Here is a 13,462-nt window from a genome sequence, read left to right as displayed (position 1 = left end):
TGGTACTGAGGAATCAAACCCAGGACTTCATGCATGCTAGGCAAGCACTCTACCACTAAGCCACATTCCCAGCCTCCTCTTCAAATTTAATTTCCTACTCACATAGCATTCTGCACTCAGGTCTTATGCATCTCATCTATACTTAATATTAAAGTCTTGATGCATTTTTCCAGTTACAGATACTTTCTTACCTTCTGTCTTTAGACTCAAAGCTCCTAGTGAATAAGGGCCAACACATACTATGTTAGGCTTTGCTTATAAGATAATAGCTCTGAAGCCACCGTCATCAACCATTCAAAAGCTGTACAAGCTGGCACGAGTGGGGTGGCTCAGGCCTGTAATCCTAGCTATTCAGGAGGCTGAAATCTGAGGATCAAGGTTCAAAGCCAGCCAGGCAGCAAAGTCTGTGAGACTCTTATTTCCAACTAATCACAGAAAAAGTCGAAGTGTTGTGGTGGCTCAAGTGGTAGAGTGCTAGCCTTGAACAAAAGGACCTCAGGGACAGCTCTCAGGCCCAGAGTTCAAGCCTCAAGGAGGGGGGAATAAAAGCTGTACAAATTCTCTATCTGGCTTCATGACATCATAGCTCTTCTTCAACATGATGACAGCTGAAGGATGGTAGAAAGAATGCTGGACTTGGTAGCAAATATGCTGGAGTTCAAAATCCTTTCTATACTATGTAAAGTTATGCAAGCCATGTGTCTTTTGAGTTTCCATTTGCTCAACTGCCAAGTGGGAAAACAAACTACTTCTTACTGCTGCTGTGTAAGAAAAATAAGTTCATGGCGAAGCAAGGATTTAGTAGAGTCTCTGGCACACAGCAGCACTCAAATGCTAGTTGAAGCCACATACACTTGTACAAGTTGTTCAGGAGGAGGAGACTGGAAGAATAACCATTTGAGGCCAGTAAAGACAAAAAAGTTGGTGAGACCCTCATCTCAATAAGTAAACCAGGCAGGGTAATTTGTAACTGTGATCCCAGCTACAGGAGGCATAGGTAGGAGGACTGTGGTCTAAGGCTAGCTTCAGGCAAAGGTGCAGCAAATGCTACCCAAAAATAACTAAAGCAAAAAAGGACTGGTGGTATAGCTCACGTAGTAGAGTATCTGCCTAGCAAGCATGAGGACCTGAGTTTGAACTCCAATACCACCACACACACACAAAAATGCTAGTTGAATACTAACTACCCAAAAGGTTAGTAAACAATAAGTGTGTGTATACATGTTTATATTATTTTTTAGGAGAAGTAAATTATGCCAAGTGCCAGTAGCTCACACTTACAATCCTAGCTATTTAGAAGGCTGAGATCTGAGAATTGCAGTTCAGAGCCAGCCTGGGCAGGCAAACCTGCAATGCTCTTATCTCGAAATAACCAGCAAAAAAGGTGGAAGTGGCACAGGTTATGGGTTGGCTCCAGTTTTTGTGAAAAAGCCAAGTGGGAGCAAGGCCCTGAGTTCAAAAGTTCAGTATCAGGGGAAAAAGCAAGCAAGCAAGCAAAAAAGGTGAAAGAGTTACATTAATTACTTATAACTCCTTAAAAAAATATTTTTTTAGCTGGGTGCCGGTGCAGGTGGCTCACGCCTGTAATCCTAGCTCCTCAAGAGGCTGAAATCTAAGGATTGCAGTTTGAAGCCAGCCCAGGCAGGAAAGTCTGTGAACCTCCCTGCCGCCCCTCCCCCAAGTCTTAGGGCTTGAACTCAGGGCCTGAGCACTGTCCCTGGCTTCTTTATGCTCAAGGCTAGCACTCTAGCACTTGAGCCACAGTGCCACTTCGTTCGGCTTTTTCTGTTTATGTAGTACTGAGGAATCGAACCCAAGGTTTCATGCACGCTGTGCAAACACTCTACCTCCAAGCCACATTCCTAGCCTTCAAGTGAGACTCTTATCCCCAATTAACTACTCAAAAACCAGAAGTGGGCACTGTGGCTCAAAGTGGTAGAGCACTAGCCTTGAGCAAAAGAGCACAGGGACAGCCAACGCCCAGACCCTGAGTTCAAGCCCCATGTCCGACAAATAAACAAAAACAAACAAACAAAAACACCCCAACAACTATTGTTATCATAAAGGTGATGTGCAGAGGGGTAAAACGTTTATGATGATAGCTCTCTCCTGACCCATTGTCACAGATACTCCAAGTACTGGAGGGATTATAAGAAGGCAAAAAGAAATCAAGTGAAGACTTGTGGATCTAGAAGTTCTGTGTTTTTTGTTTTTATGTGTGTAGGCCAGACCTGGGGCTTGAACTCAGGGCCCAGGAGCTGTGTCAGAGCTTCTTTTGCTCAAGGCTAGCATTCTACCATTTGAACCACAGCTCCACTTTGAGCTTTTTTTTGGTAGTTTATTGGAGATTATAATAGTCTCATGGGCTTTCCTGCCTAGGTGAGCTTTGAACCATGAGCCTCAGATCTCAGTTTCCTGAGTATCTAGGATTATATAGGTGAGACACCTGGTGCCCAGCTTGTTTTTGAGACAGAATTTTACTTATGTAATCTAAGATTGTCGTGAGCTCATAATCCTTCTGCTTCTTCCCAGCCTCCTAAATATTTGGAATACAGTTGTGTACCACTGGTATCTGGCATGTGGGTCTAGAATTTCTGCTTTCTGATAGTACTAGGGTTTGAACTTAGGGCTTATGTGATTGCTAGACAGGCGCTTTACAACTTGAGCCACACCTCCAGCCCCAGAACTTTTAAAAAATAGGGAAGCACAAAAATCATTACTCAGAACTCTCTAGAGGCACTCTTGGAAGGAACGTTGCCCTCCAAGAATGATTTTCCCAAACTTCACCAAATCCACATCAGAAAAATTAGTGAGAAAAGAAATTTCAGAGTGGTTCACATCAGAAGAATCACTGTAGAATGGAAAGAAGTTTTGTCAGCTCAACAACAGACTTAGTCCTCTTCCGAAAAATGCAAATAGTATGAGTATGATACACTGGTGACTCAAACCTGTAATCTCAGCTACTCAAGAGGCTGAAATTAAAAAAAAAATTAAAAGGATTCATGTAAGAACATGAGCAAGAGGAGATAGAAGCTTTTGCAGAGCTGGAATGTCGGTGATTTCCAAGATCAGTGACATCACTTTTGGCCCTGGTGACTCTGGATGCCTATACTTAAGGTAAGCAAGAAAAGGCTGCTTGGCACATAGATTCTTTGGGTCACTCTGGGAAGCCCTGTTTTCTACCACCACCCTTCTAGTGCCTCTTCTCAAAACACTGAAATGTCAGGTCAAGATTACTACTTCACAGAAAAATAAGATAGGGAACTCTTCTGTTCTCAGAGGTGAACAAACATGGGCTACTAAAAATAAAGTTGGGGCTGGGGATATGGCCTAGTGGCAAGAGTGCTTGCCTGGTATACATGAGGCCCTGGGTTCGATTCCCCAGCACCACATATACAGAAAACGGCCAGAAGTGGCGCTGTGGCTCAAGTGGCAGAGTGCTAGCCTTGAGCAAAAAGAAGCCGGGGACAGTGCTCAGGCCCTGAGTCCAAGGCCCAGGACTGGCAAATAAATAAATAAATAAAGTTGGGGCTGAGGTGTGGCTTAAGTGGTAGAGTGCCTACTGCGTAAGCATGAGGCTCTGAGTTCAAACTCTACAACCAAAAGAAATTTTTTTAAGAAAGGGGCTAGGAATGTGGCTTAGTGGTAGAATGCTTGTCTAGAATGCATGAAGCCTTGGGTTCGATTCCTCAGTACATCAACAGAAAAAGCCAGAAGTGGCACTGTGGCTCAAGATAACTAGCCTTGAGCAAAATGAGCTCAGGGACAGTGCTCAGGCCCTGAGTTCAAGCCCCAGAACTAGCAAAAAATTTCAAAAAGAAAATTTATCTGTTAAGCAAGACGTTTATTCCTCACACACAGTGAGACCAAACGGGGATACTCTTCGGAGAGGAACACAAAGGCGAAATGCCTATGTGCCTCTGATCATACAAAATAATATGTATCGGGCTGGGAATATGGCCTAGTGGCAAGAGTGCTTGCCTCGTATACATGAAGCACATGAAGCCCTGGGTTCGATTCCCCAGCACCACATAGATAGAAAATGGCCAGAAGTGGTGCTGTGGCTCAAGTGGTAGAGTGCTAGCCTTGAGCAAAAAGAAGTCAGGGACAGTGCTCAGGCCCTGAGTCCAAGGCCCAGAACTGGCAAAAAAAACCCCAAAACAAAAACAACAACAACAACAAAATGAGCTCCAGGAAATGGAAACAAGAGGAGTTTTTTTCTTTGTTGCTGTTTTTGTTTTCTTTCTGTCTTGTTTGTTTATCTGTCTTTGAGAGGGCAAGGAGGGGGCACAGAAATGAAGGAACAAAGGGTGAACAAATGCAGCAGTGGTACTTACTAGACACTATGTTAAAAATGAACTATGCAACTTGTCGGTGGAGATGGGAGGGAATAACTGGAAGACAGTGAGGGAAAGGATGACCTTGTCCAAAAAGAAATGTACTCTTTACCTGGTTTATATAACTGTAACCCCTCTGGTACATCATCTTCATAATAATAGTTTTTTTTTTTTAATTGGAGAAAAAAAGGAAGTTCATTCCTGGATTTAATTTCTCTGATGCAGTTTGAGCTTGGTATTAGCAAGAAGGTAACCACTCTTTTCCTATGCTGCCTCCTAAAATTATGCAGTGTCCTCTGAGCAGTAAAACCAGCATGGCTGCCTCTGTGAATCTGTCTCTACTCGCAGGTATGTGTTGCATAGGAATAATAATAAGAAGGAAGCTTTAATCATTCCCTGCCACACCTTTGTAGGGCACTCTCCTCAGAGGGCCACCTTAATTCAACTGGGACCTCTACCTTTTAGGTCTGCTTAGAGACTCATATGCTAGTTGCAATCATCCTATACAAACAACTCTTTTTCTCTGTATCTCTATGCTTGGCACATCCTCCTTTTTTCTACTCTAGAGACTGCTAGGTCAACAAAAACTTCAAGAAGTCCACTGTTCAAAACTTGAAAGTTTGCTTAGCCTCAGATTTAATCCTCACCACCACAATAGAAAAATAACAAATATGCCAGGGACTAGTGGTTCACTCCTGTAATTCTAGCTGCTTAGGAGCCTGAGATCTAAGGATTGCAGTTCAAAGCCAGATCAGACAGGAATGTCCATGAGACTCTTATCTCCAATTAACCCCCAAAAAGCTGGAAGTAGAGATGTAGCTCATGTGGTAGAGTTCCAGCCTTGAGCACAAAAGCTAAGGAACAGTATCTAGGCCCTGAGTCGAAAGCCCAGTACTGGCACAGAAACAAACCAACCAAAAATCTCAGACATGGTCCTCCACATCAATTTACTCAGTGTCAAGAATAATAAGCCAGCATCAGTATATCATGCTCATAATTCTAGCTACTCAGGAGTCTTGAGATCTAAGGATTGCAGTTTCAAGCCATCCCCAGAAGGAAAGTCTGTGATTCTTTTAGCTGCAATTAACCACTAAAAAGGTAGAAGTGGACCTGTGGCTTAAGTGGTAGAGCCTTGAGTGGAAAACCTAAAAAACAGAGCCAGGCCCTGAGTTTAAGCCTCAGTACTGACTGACACTGACACACTGATGCACATTCACACTCATACACACAAAGTAAAGGAAAATTCAAACCATTAGCATCAAGAGACTTCTATAGCTCAGATGCCACACTTCATTGGGAAGCCTAGGTGAACTCTCCTTCTACATGGCACAAAAGAGAGGAAGAAAAAGAGGCCTCCTCTGCCTTAGCGTAGCAGCTGGCTCCTAGGAAAGGTAGAGTAAGAAATAAGAAGAGAGTGTTCACAACTAACTGTGCCTTGTAGCTTAGGTCTTGGCAAGGTAGGGAATCAAGTCTGAGCATCGGGGATTATTATAGGGCAGGGAGAAAGCAACAGCTGGAGACTGAACACATGTGTTTTGTGGAACTGAGCAGTTAAGTACACATCTGCAAGGGGGGAATTCTACCACTTAACCAAGCTTCCTGATCTTCATCCTCAAAAGATTCTATGCAAAAAACCTTCCATTGCCTTCTACTGCAAGACATATTGAGGGGCTGGGAAAATGGCTTAGTGGTAGAATGCTTGCCTAGCATGTATAAAGCTCTGGGTTCAATTCCTCAGTCCCACATCAACAGAAAAAGCCGAAAGTGGCACTGTGGCTCAAGTGGTAGAGTGCTAGCCTTGAGCACAGAGAGGCTCAGGGACAGAGCCCAGGCCTTGAGTTCAAGCCCTAGGATTGGCAAAAAAGAAAAAAAGACTTATTGAACTGGTCTTCCTCAGGAAAGAATGGCAAAGAGCCCCAAATCAATCCCCTGCCATAGTTAATCACCATTCCATTCTTCTCTTTAATTTTTTTTCCCTACAGACTCAATAAATATGAATTGTTTTAGATCAGTCTCAATGTTTTATATATTCCTATATTTTCACACAATGATCTTTCTCCCTCTTTGTTCATTACTATGTAATTAAGGCTAGTTTCAAACTTACCATGTAGCCCAGGCTGGCCTTGAACTCATAAGTCTCCTGCCTCAGCCTCCAAAGTGTACTACCACACCTGGCTTACAGAATGACCTTTAAGAGATCATTCCAAGCCAGGCAAGATGGTACATTCCTGTAATCTAAGCACTCTGGCAGCTGAGGGAGAACAGCAGAGATTCCCATATGGCCTAGTCTAGGCTATCTAGTGAGTTCAAGGTCATTTTGGGTTATGTAGCTAAACTCTCTTCTTTTTGAAATGTCCTTAGAGATGGATCATAAGAGTGAATAAAAAAGGAAAGGTACAATATATTTATCCTATTAGGTGGGTACCTACTAGGTATTTAGCCAGGTATAGTAATGCATGGCTGTAAACCCTGTTAAGGTAGAGTTCAAGGTCAATATGGGCTACATGGCAAGACCCTATTTCACAGGAGAGGGAGGAGAAAGAGGAGAGGGAGGGAAAGAGAGGAGAGACAGAAGAGGAAAGAGGACAGAGAGCCTGAGAGGGCTTGAGAATGTTTAAAGTTAATGAAAAAGAGGACTAGGACAGTAGGTAAGTGTAGAGCATTTGCCTGCCATGAATGAGGCTCTGAGTTCGAATAATTAGTAGCACTCCCCTTCCCCCACCCCCCATACTGAGATAACTAAAGAGGTTAACTTTGAGCAGGTAGGGAGAGGGATAAAAGGAAAAGGATTGTTTTTTCTTTTCTTTGTTTTGTGTGTGTGTGTGTGTGTGTGTGTGTGTGTGTGTGTGTGATTTGTGAACTGAAGGTTCTAGACTCTCACTTAGTTTTCTTGCTCATTGCCGGTCCTCTACCATTTGAACAATACCTTCAGTCTGGATTTTTGTGGTTTAATTGGCAATAGAATCTCATTAACTTTTCTGCACAGGCAGGCTTTGAATAGTGATCCTTTAGGTCCCAGTCTCCTGAGTAGCTAGGATTATAGTCATAAGCTTGCCTGGATTGTTGATTTTCATCACATTTAAAAAATATTATTGGGGCGGGTCTGGGAATATGGCCTAGTGGCAAGAGTGCTTGCCTCGTATACATGAAGCCCTAGGTTCAATTCCCCAGCACCACATATATAGAAAATGGCCAGAAGTGGCGCTGTAGTTCAAATGGCAGAGTACTAGCCTTGAGCAAAAAGAAGCCAGGGACAGTGCTCAGGCCCTGAGTCCAAGCCCAGGACTGGCAAAAAAAATATATATATATATATACATATATATATATTTATATTTATATTATTGGGGGGCTGGGAATATGGCCTAGTGGTAAGAGAGCTTGCCTCGATTACATGAAGCCCTGGGTTTGATTCCCCAGCACCACATATATAGAAAACAGCCAGAAGTGGCGCTGTGGCTCAAGTGGTAGAGTGCTAGCTTTGAGCAAAAAGAAGCCAGGGACAGAAGCTCAGGCCCTGAGTCCAAGGCCCAGAACTGGCAAAAAAACAAAACAAAAATATTATTGGATTTGTTACCAAGTACATGTATTCCTTTAAAAATTTTAAAGAATAGATTGTGCTGGATGCTGGTGGCTCACGCCTGTAATCCTAGCTACTTAAGAGGCTGAGATCTGAGGATCCTGGTTCAAAAAGCTAGAAATGGCACTGTGACTCAAGTGGTAGAGTGCTACCTTAACCAAAAGAAGCTTACCATCAGAGCCTAGGTTCAGAGTTCAAGCCCTAGGACTGGCCAAAAAAAAAAAATTGGTCTTCAAAAGAGACTCTATATCACTGTAGGCTGTTTGGCTATTGAGAAGTTCCTATCTTGTCTCAATGTTTTAAGGTCTAACTAAAACCTTCTCTTTTTTTTGCCAGTATTTTTGTTGTTGTTGTTGTTGTTGTTGTTCTGTTTTTTGTCAGTTGTGGGGCTTGAACACAGGGCCTGGGTGCTGTCTCTGAGCTCTTTTTTTTTTTTTTTGCCAGCCCTGGGGCTTGAACTCAGGGCCTGAGCACTGTCCCTGGCTTCTTTTTGCTCAAAGCTAGCACTCTACCACTTGAGCCACAGCGTCACTTCTGGCTTTTACTATATATGTGTGGTGCTGAGGAATCGAACCTAGGGCTTCATGTATACAATGCAAGCACTCTACCATATTCCCGGTCCCCTGTCTCTGAGCTCTTTTGCTAGCGCTCTATAACTTGGAACCACAGCACCACTTTCAGTTTTCTGATTGTTATTGGAGATATGAGTCTCACAGGGACTTTTCTGCCTGGGCTGGCTTTGAACTGCAATCCTTAAATCTCAGCCTCTTGAGCAGATAGGATTACAGGCGTGAGCCACCAGCACCAGGTTTCAGTATGGTATTGATGGACTAAGGGCCTCATGCTCATTTTGTTCTAGCCTTACCTTCACCCTGGCTTTTTGCTGGTCTCTATGAAAGATCCTCTGGAACTCAGCATTTTAAGTAGCTAGGATTACAGCATGAGCTACAGGTGCTCTGCTTCAAACCTTTCTTTAAAGAGGTCTCAAATCATCTTTCCTTTTTTGGCTTCAATGGTAAAAATAGAGAAAAAAAATCCTCCATTTCCCTGTAGCTACTCAAAGCTAAGCAGGCAGGCAGGCTCAAGCCCCACCAGGAAGCAGACAAAGCTTACCCAAGGCCCCAAAGGGTGCTGGCATTAGGGGAGAGGGCATTCCCAAGCTACAGTAGGTGGGTAGGGAGACAGTGGTCTCAAGGTAGTAAAGTCAATATTGAATCAGGTTAAGAATGTGCAGGGCTATGAAGCTTGTATGAGCAGATTCCAGCCAGACAGCCCAAGCCAGCTCTTAGAACCCCTGATGAAACTGACAGATGGCAAAGGAAGCAACCTATATGCTCACTTTCCTCTGAACTGTTCCTCCCATTTGCAAGTTCCAAATGTGCTTAGACTAGGCCCTCTCTTATCCTATGCTAATCACTGAAGGATCCTCCCAAACCTCTTCCCCAAATCAAAGAATCTCAGTTTGTTCCTCTGGATAGTGTTCAACAAACATGTTCTCATGTAGTGTGAACCTAGCTGAGAAGGAAGCAGAGAAAGTAGGAGAAATATTTCTGGTTGATGATGCTTCCAAGAAGTAAAGCTTCTTCTATAAAGGGTATTATGAACAGACTGTACTCCAGCTAATTTATGGTGTAGAAAAAGAAGTGGGGTTGAGGTGGCATAACTACTTTTAAATGGGACTGGGATTGGAAGGTAAGTGAAACTTCATGTGTCCTCTTCACTATCACAAGCCAAGAGAGATGGCATACAAGTAGTTTCCAAGCCCAAATTATCTTTCCTAGCCAGCTTTTTCAAAAGGATTTCCAACACTCTCTGCCCTCAAAGAATCTGGATTTATGAGCAAGAGGAATGGCACAGGTGGTTGGCAGCATTATTAGTGCAATGGGGGGGGGGGAAGCAGGGCTGATGAAAGAAACAAGTCAGGAGCTTGTGTTTTAAACTTTCACTCATGATTATAGACTGGAAAGATCCAGATGAAGGAAAATTCTCAGGATGACAAAACCACTAGCAATAAATGCCTTTTGTCTGAGAACCCAGAATGTTTTATAAACAAATAAACCAAGTAGAATTCTTCTCCCAACCCACATCCTGCTATTAGCCTATTACTGCATCAATGCTTATTGAGTGGGCCATTTTCACAAAAAGACCATTCTAGAAGTTAAGTGAGGAAGTTATATGCTGAACCCAGGAGTTCTGATTCTGAATGTACAAGCTCTTTCCATTGTCTGATTTTCCCCCCATTTCCCCCCATCAACCCCACCCTAAACTTGAGCTCTTATGAAATCCACCAAAACTATTCTAGTAAGCCTCAATCAGTAAACTGATTCCCCTCAGATCTCAAAAGGGGGTGGGAAGACACTCTATTCTGTGACTTATTTAACACAACCCCAAAATAATCCGAAACAAAATTTCTCACAACCTCATTCAGTTTCCATGCAGGCCTGTTCATCCCTCCTAGTGGCTGCTCCTGAGTAGTCAACAAAGTGTAATCTGATAGGGACTTCTTCAAAACTTGCTCCATCCTCCAGAAACACCCTTTTGTCCAGAAAAGCCTGAGACAGCTGAGGCTCCCCCTCCTCCCAACACATTTTCTTCTTAGTTCAAGGTTTAGCTGATCCTGAAATAAGTGGTATTTGGAGATAAAGAGTGTGATAGAGAACACATAAAAAGCCACAGGAGAAAACAGAACCAATTGACACAAAGATCAGCAAAATCCTTGAAACTACTACAGGGAGGTGTCAAAGTTGGAAAAGGGAAAAGGAACCAGTCAGTTCTTTCTCCGGGGAGGTGTCAAAGTTGGAAAAGGGAAAAGGACCCAGTCAGTTCTTTCTCTAAGGGGAACAAACCTCCAGAGCACTGGGATTGAGAAGGGGGAGAAAGGAAGCTAGATGGCTCCAGGAATCATAAAACACCCTAGAGAAGGTGAGGGTTAAGGTCAAAGTAGAATGTAAATGGCACTTTGGAAGTGATGACGAGGGCCCGAGACCAATTAAGGAGAGAGGAATGGGCAATTCTTGGAAGCCGGGAGCTGGCTGGGTGGGAGACGGTGAGGTAATGGCATCAGAAGCAGCACAGGAAAAGGGGGCTACCATCTCGAGCTCAGGAAAAAAAACAAAACGGGAACTCCGTGCAGCGGGCGCACAGATTTCGGTGGAGTGGGGCAAAATAAGGAAAGGGATAAAGGCGGAGTCCATGGACAAGGTTTGGGGCAGAAGCAGCGAAGACGGAGAAGGACACACACAAGGCTGGACACTACGGAAGGGATCTAAGTTGGGAAGGGTTCATGACAGGAAAAATAATTAGGGACGGAGGCAATAAGGGTAAGGGGGGGGCGGGAATCCTCGGGGCAGAAGGAGGGGCTAAACAGAAGAGGAAACCCCAAAGCAGAGGGGGACCCCAGCCCTGCGGGGAAGGGGCAGAGGGCGGGGTGCAGCTGCCACCCGGAGGGCAGTTTTGTAGTCGAACCCAGGTGGAGGGGAGGCTTTGCGGGACAAGGTGAGAGCGCGCCCCCCCCCCGAACCCCCCCACACCGCCACACGGGGCAAAGGTGACTCAAGGGGTGGGAGTCGCTTACCTCCTGGGGGCCCCCTGCGGAGGGGGTGCAGGCGGTCGGGGTCGGGCTTCCGACACCGCCGCCTCAGCAGCAGCGGCCGCTCCCGGGTTCCATTGGCCGCCTGCGCTTCCCTGACAGCGGCCGCGGCGGCTGCACCAGGCCCCGGCTGCGGGGCTGCCCACGGCGCTGCCTGAAGGGGCCTTGATGCTGCCTCAAGTTGGACCCTGCTCCACAGGCAGTACCGAAAGAACGTACAGTAACGATAATCACAATTCTCCAGCAGATCGCGACGTCAGATTTTCCTGAACTCAAGCCTTACTTTACGGGATTTGCTTTCTTACTTCCCCGACGCTCAGGACCCCCATCGATCCGACAGTAATCTAAGGAGTCGAGTGAGCTGCCCAGAATATGCCTGTTCAAAAATAGAAAAGGGGGCGGGGAAGGGATATTTGGAATCTCGAGGGAAGGAGGGGGCGTGGCTTACGGGTGGCGGGCGGGGCCAATATTTGAGAGGCGGGCCTGAGCCAGAAAAGGTTTTGCGAGACTAAGGAAGCCGGGAGGGCAGCACTGCGGAACGAACCTCTCGGTTAGGCGGCCGGGCTTGGGCGCCCTCTTAGAAAAGTACTTCTGTACACACCGGGACATGTAAATTATATGTAAATGAAGCCTTTGAGTTAGCTACCAGGCTACTGTAATTGGAATCGGGGACTTTCCCTCCTCCCGGATCCCACCGGACTCTGGGATCCAAGCTGGAGGAGGGGCCAGGAAGGAGAAGGGAAGACCTGGGTGGGCGAGGAAGACGGTCCCCCCGACTGCTCTTCCTTTAGGCATCTTGAAGGGAAATGCCACGCGTGTGCTGCTTTTCGCTTCCGGGATGTTAACAGTTCAACAGTTGGCGGCCTCGGTTCTGCCTCCGGAGTCAGCCCCTGGCTGGGAGAGGTGAGTGAACACAAATCCCTTCTTTCTGACGAAAGCAACCACCGCAAAGGACTAAATAAACAGGCACAAGGGGCTTCTGGTGTTAGTTTTGTGTTTTTTGTTGGTTAGCATTGATAATCCAGAGACTTCCTTCTCAGAACCTCTGTCCCGGTGTCTTTCCTAAGGGATTTAATGAATATCTAACACCCCCTTGGAATCTTACCTGAAGTGGAGCTGTGGTTCAGAGTGGAAGAACACTAGCCTTTGAGTGAAAAGCTCAGGGACAGTGCCCAGGGCCATGAGTTCAAACCCCAGGACAGGAAAAAAAAAAAAAAAAAAAGAATCTTACCTGATATTCTACAGTGAGGATAGTTATTTGGCATCCAGATCTTGGATGCCATCCATCTTCCTTGACACTGACAAAGGTGATTCGTGATAACTGATATAACTTCTTTAAGCTCAAGTTTCCTTCCTTTCCTTTTTAGAGACAGGGTCTCCGATTGCCCAAGCTGGTCTAGAACTCCTGGGCTCAAGTGATTCCCTTACCTCCATCTACTTAGTAGCTGGGACTATAGCCACATATCATCCACCCCAGGCTTGAACATCAGTATCTGTGTCTGTAAGGTGGGTGCAGTAATATTAACACATCAGAAAGTTTTGTGAGGGTCCAGAGAGTACAGATCAAAGCCAGGTGCCAGTGGTTCATGCCTGTAATCCTAACTATTCAGGAGGCTAAGATTTGAAGATCACAATTCAAGGTCAACGTGGACTTGGCTGGCCAATTAATCAGCAAAAAGTTGGAAATAGATGGCTCAAATGAAGAAGCAGAAAAGCTCTTGAGCATAAAGCCAAAGGACAGTGCCCAAGTCCTGAGTTCAAGTCCCAGTACTGGCAAAAAGAAAAGAATACTGTGACTTAGATTGTAGATATTAGATATTGGATATTATACAGCAAAATAAAAGAGCACATTCTGAAGGTCAAAACAGTTGTAGAGAAGATGGGAATATGGCCTAGTGGTAGAGTACTTACCTCACATTCATGAAGCCCTGGGTTTGATTCTTCAGCACCACATAAACA

The 13,462-nt window shown here is 45.0% G+C and overlaps 1 protein-coding gene across 6 annotated transcripts in view; it reads right to left on the bottom strand.

Moving 5' to 3' along the window:
* Pi4kb (phosphatidylinositol 4-kinase beta) overlaps positions 1 to 13,113 on the bottom strand; it is a 40,299-nt gene extending 27,186 nt beyond the window's left edge. The window contains exons 1-4 of one of the 6 annotated variants that reach the window (XM_048358170.1): positions 12,735 to 13,113; positions 12,250 to 12,393; positions 11,489 to 11,879; positions 10,334 to 10,531 (exon numbers count right to left, since the gene is read on the bottom strand). In XM_048358170.1, the coding sequence (XP_048214127.1) occupies positions 10,334 to 10,338 (5 nt within the window). In that variant the 5' untranslated portion in view covers positions 10,339 to 10,531; positions 11,489 to 11,879; positions 12,250 to 12,393; positions 12,735 to 13,113. Of the gene's footprint in view, positions 1 to 10,333; positions 10,532 to 11,488; positions 11,880 to 12,249; positions 12,695 to 12,734 lie in introns of those variants that run through there. The other 5 variants (XM_048358174.1, XM_048358169.1, XM_048358172.1 and 2 more) reach the window with 5 other exon arrangements.
* Between the last annotated feature and the right edge of the window lie 349 nt (positions 13,114 to 13,462).

This window comes from Perognathus longimembris, chromosome 11 (genome assembly GCF_023159225.1).
Source record: "Perognathus longimembris pacificus isolate PPM17 chromosome 11, ASM2315922v1, whole genome shotgun sequence".
Lineage (NCBI taxonomy): Eukaryota > Metazoa > Chordata > Mammalia > Rodentia > Heteromyidae > Perognathus > Perognathus longimembris.
This window is presented reverse-complemented; position numbering and strand designations above follow the sequence as displayed.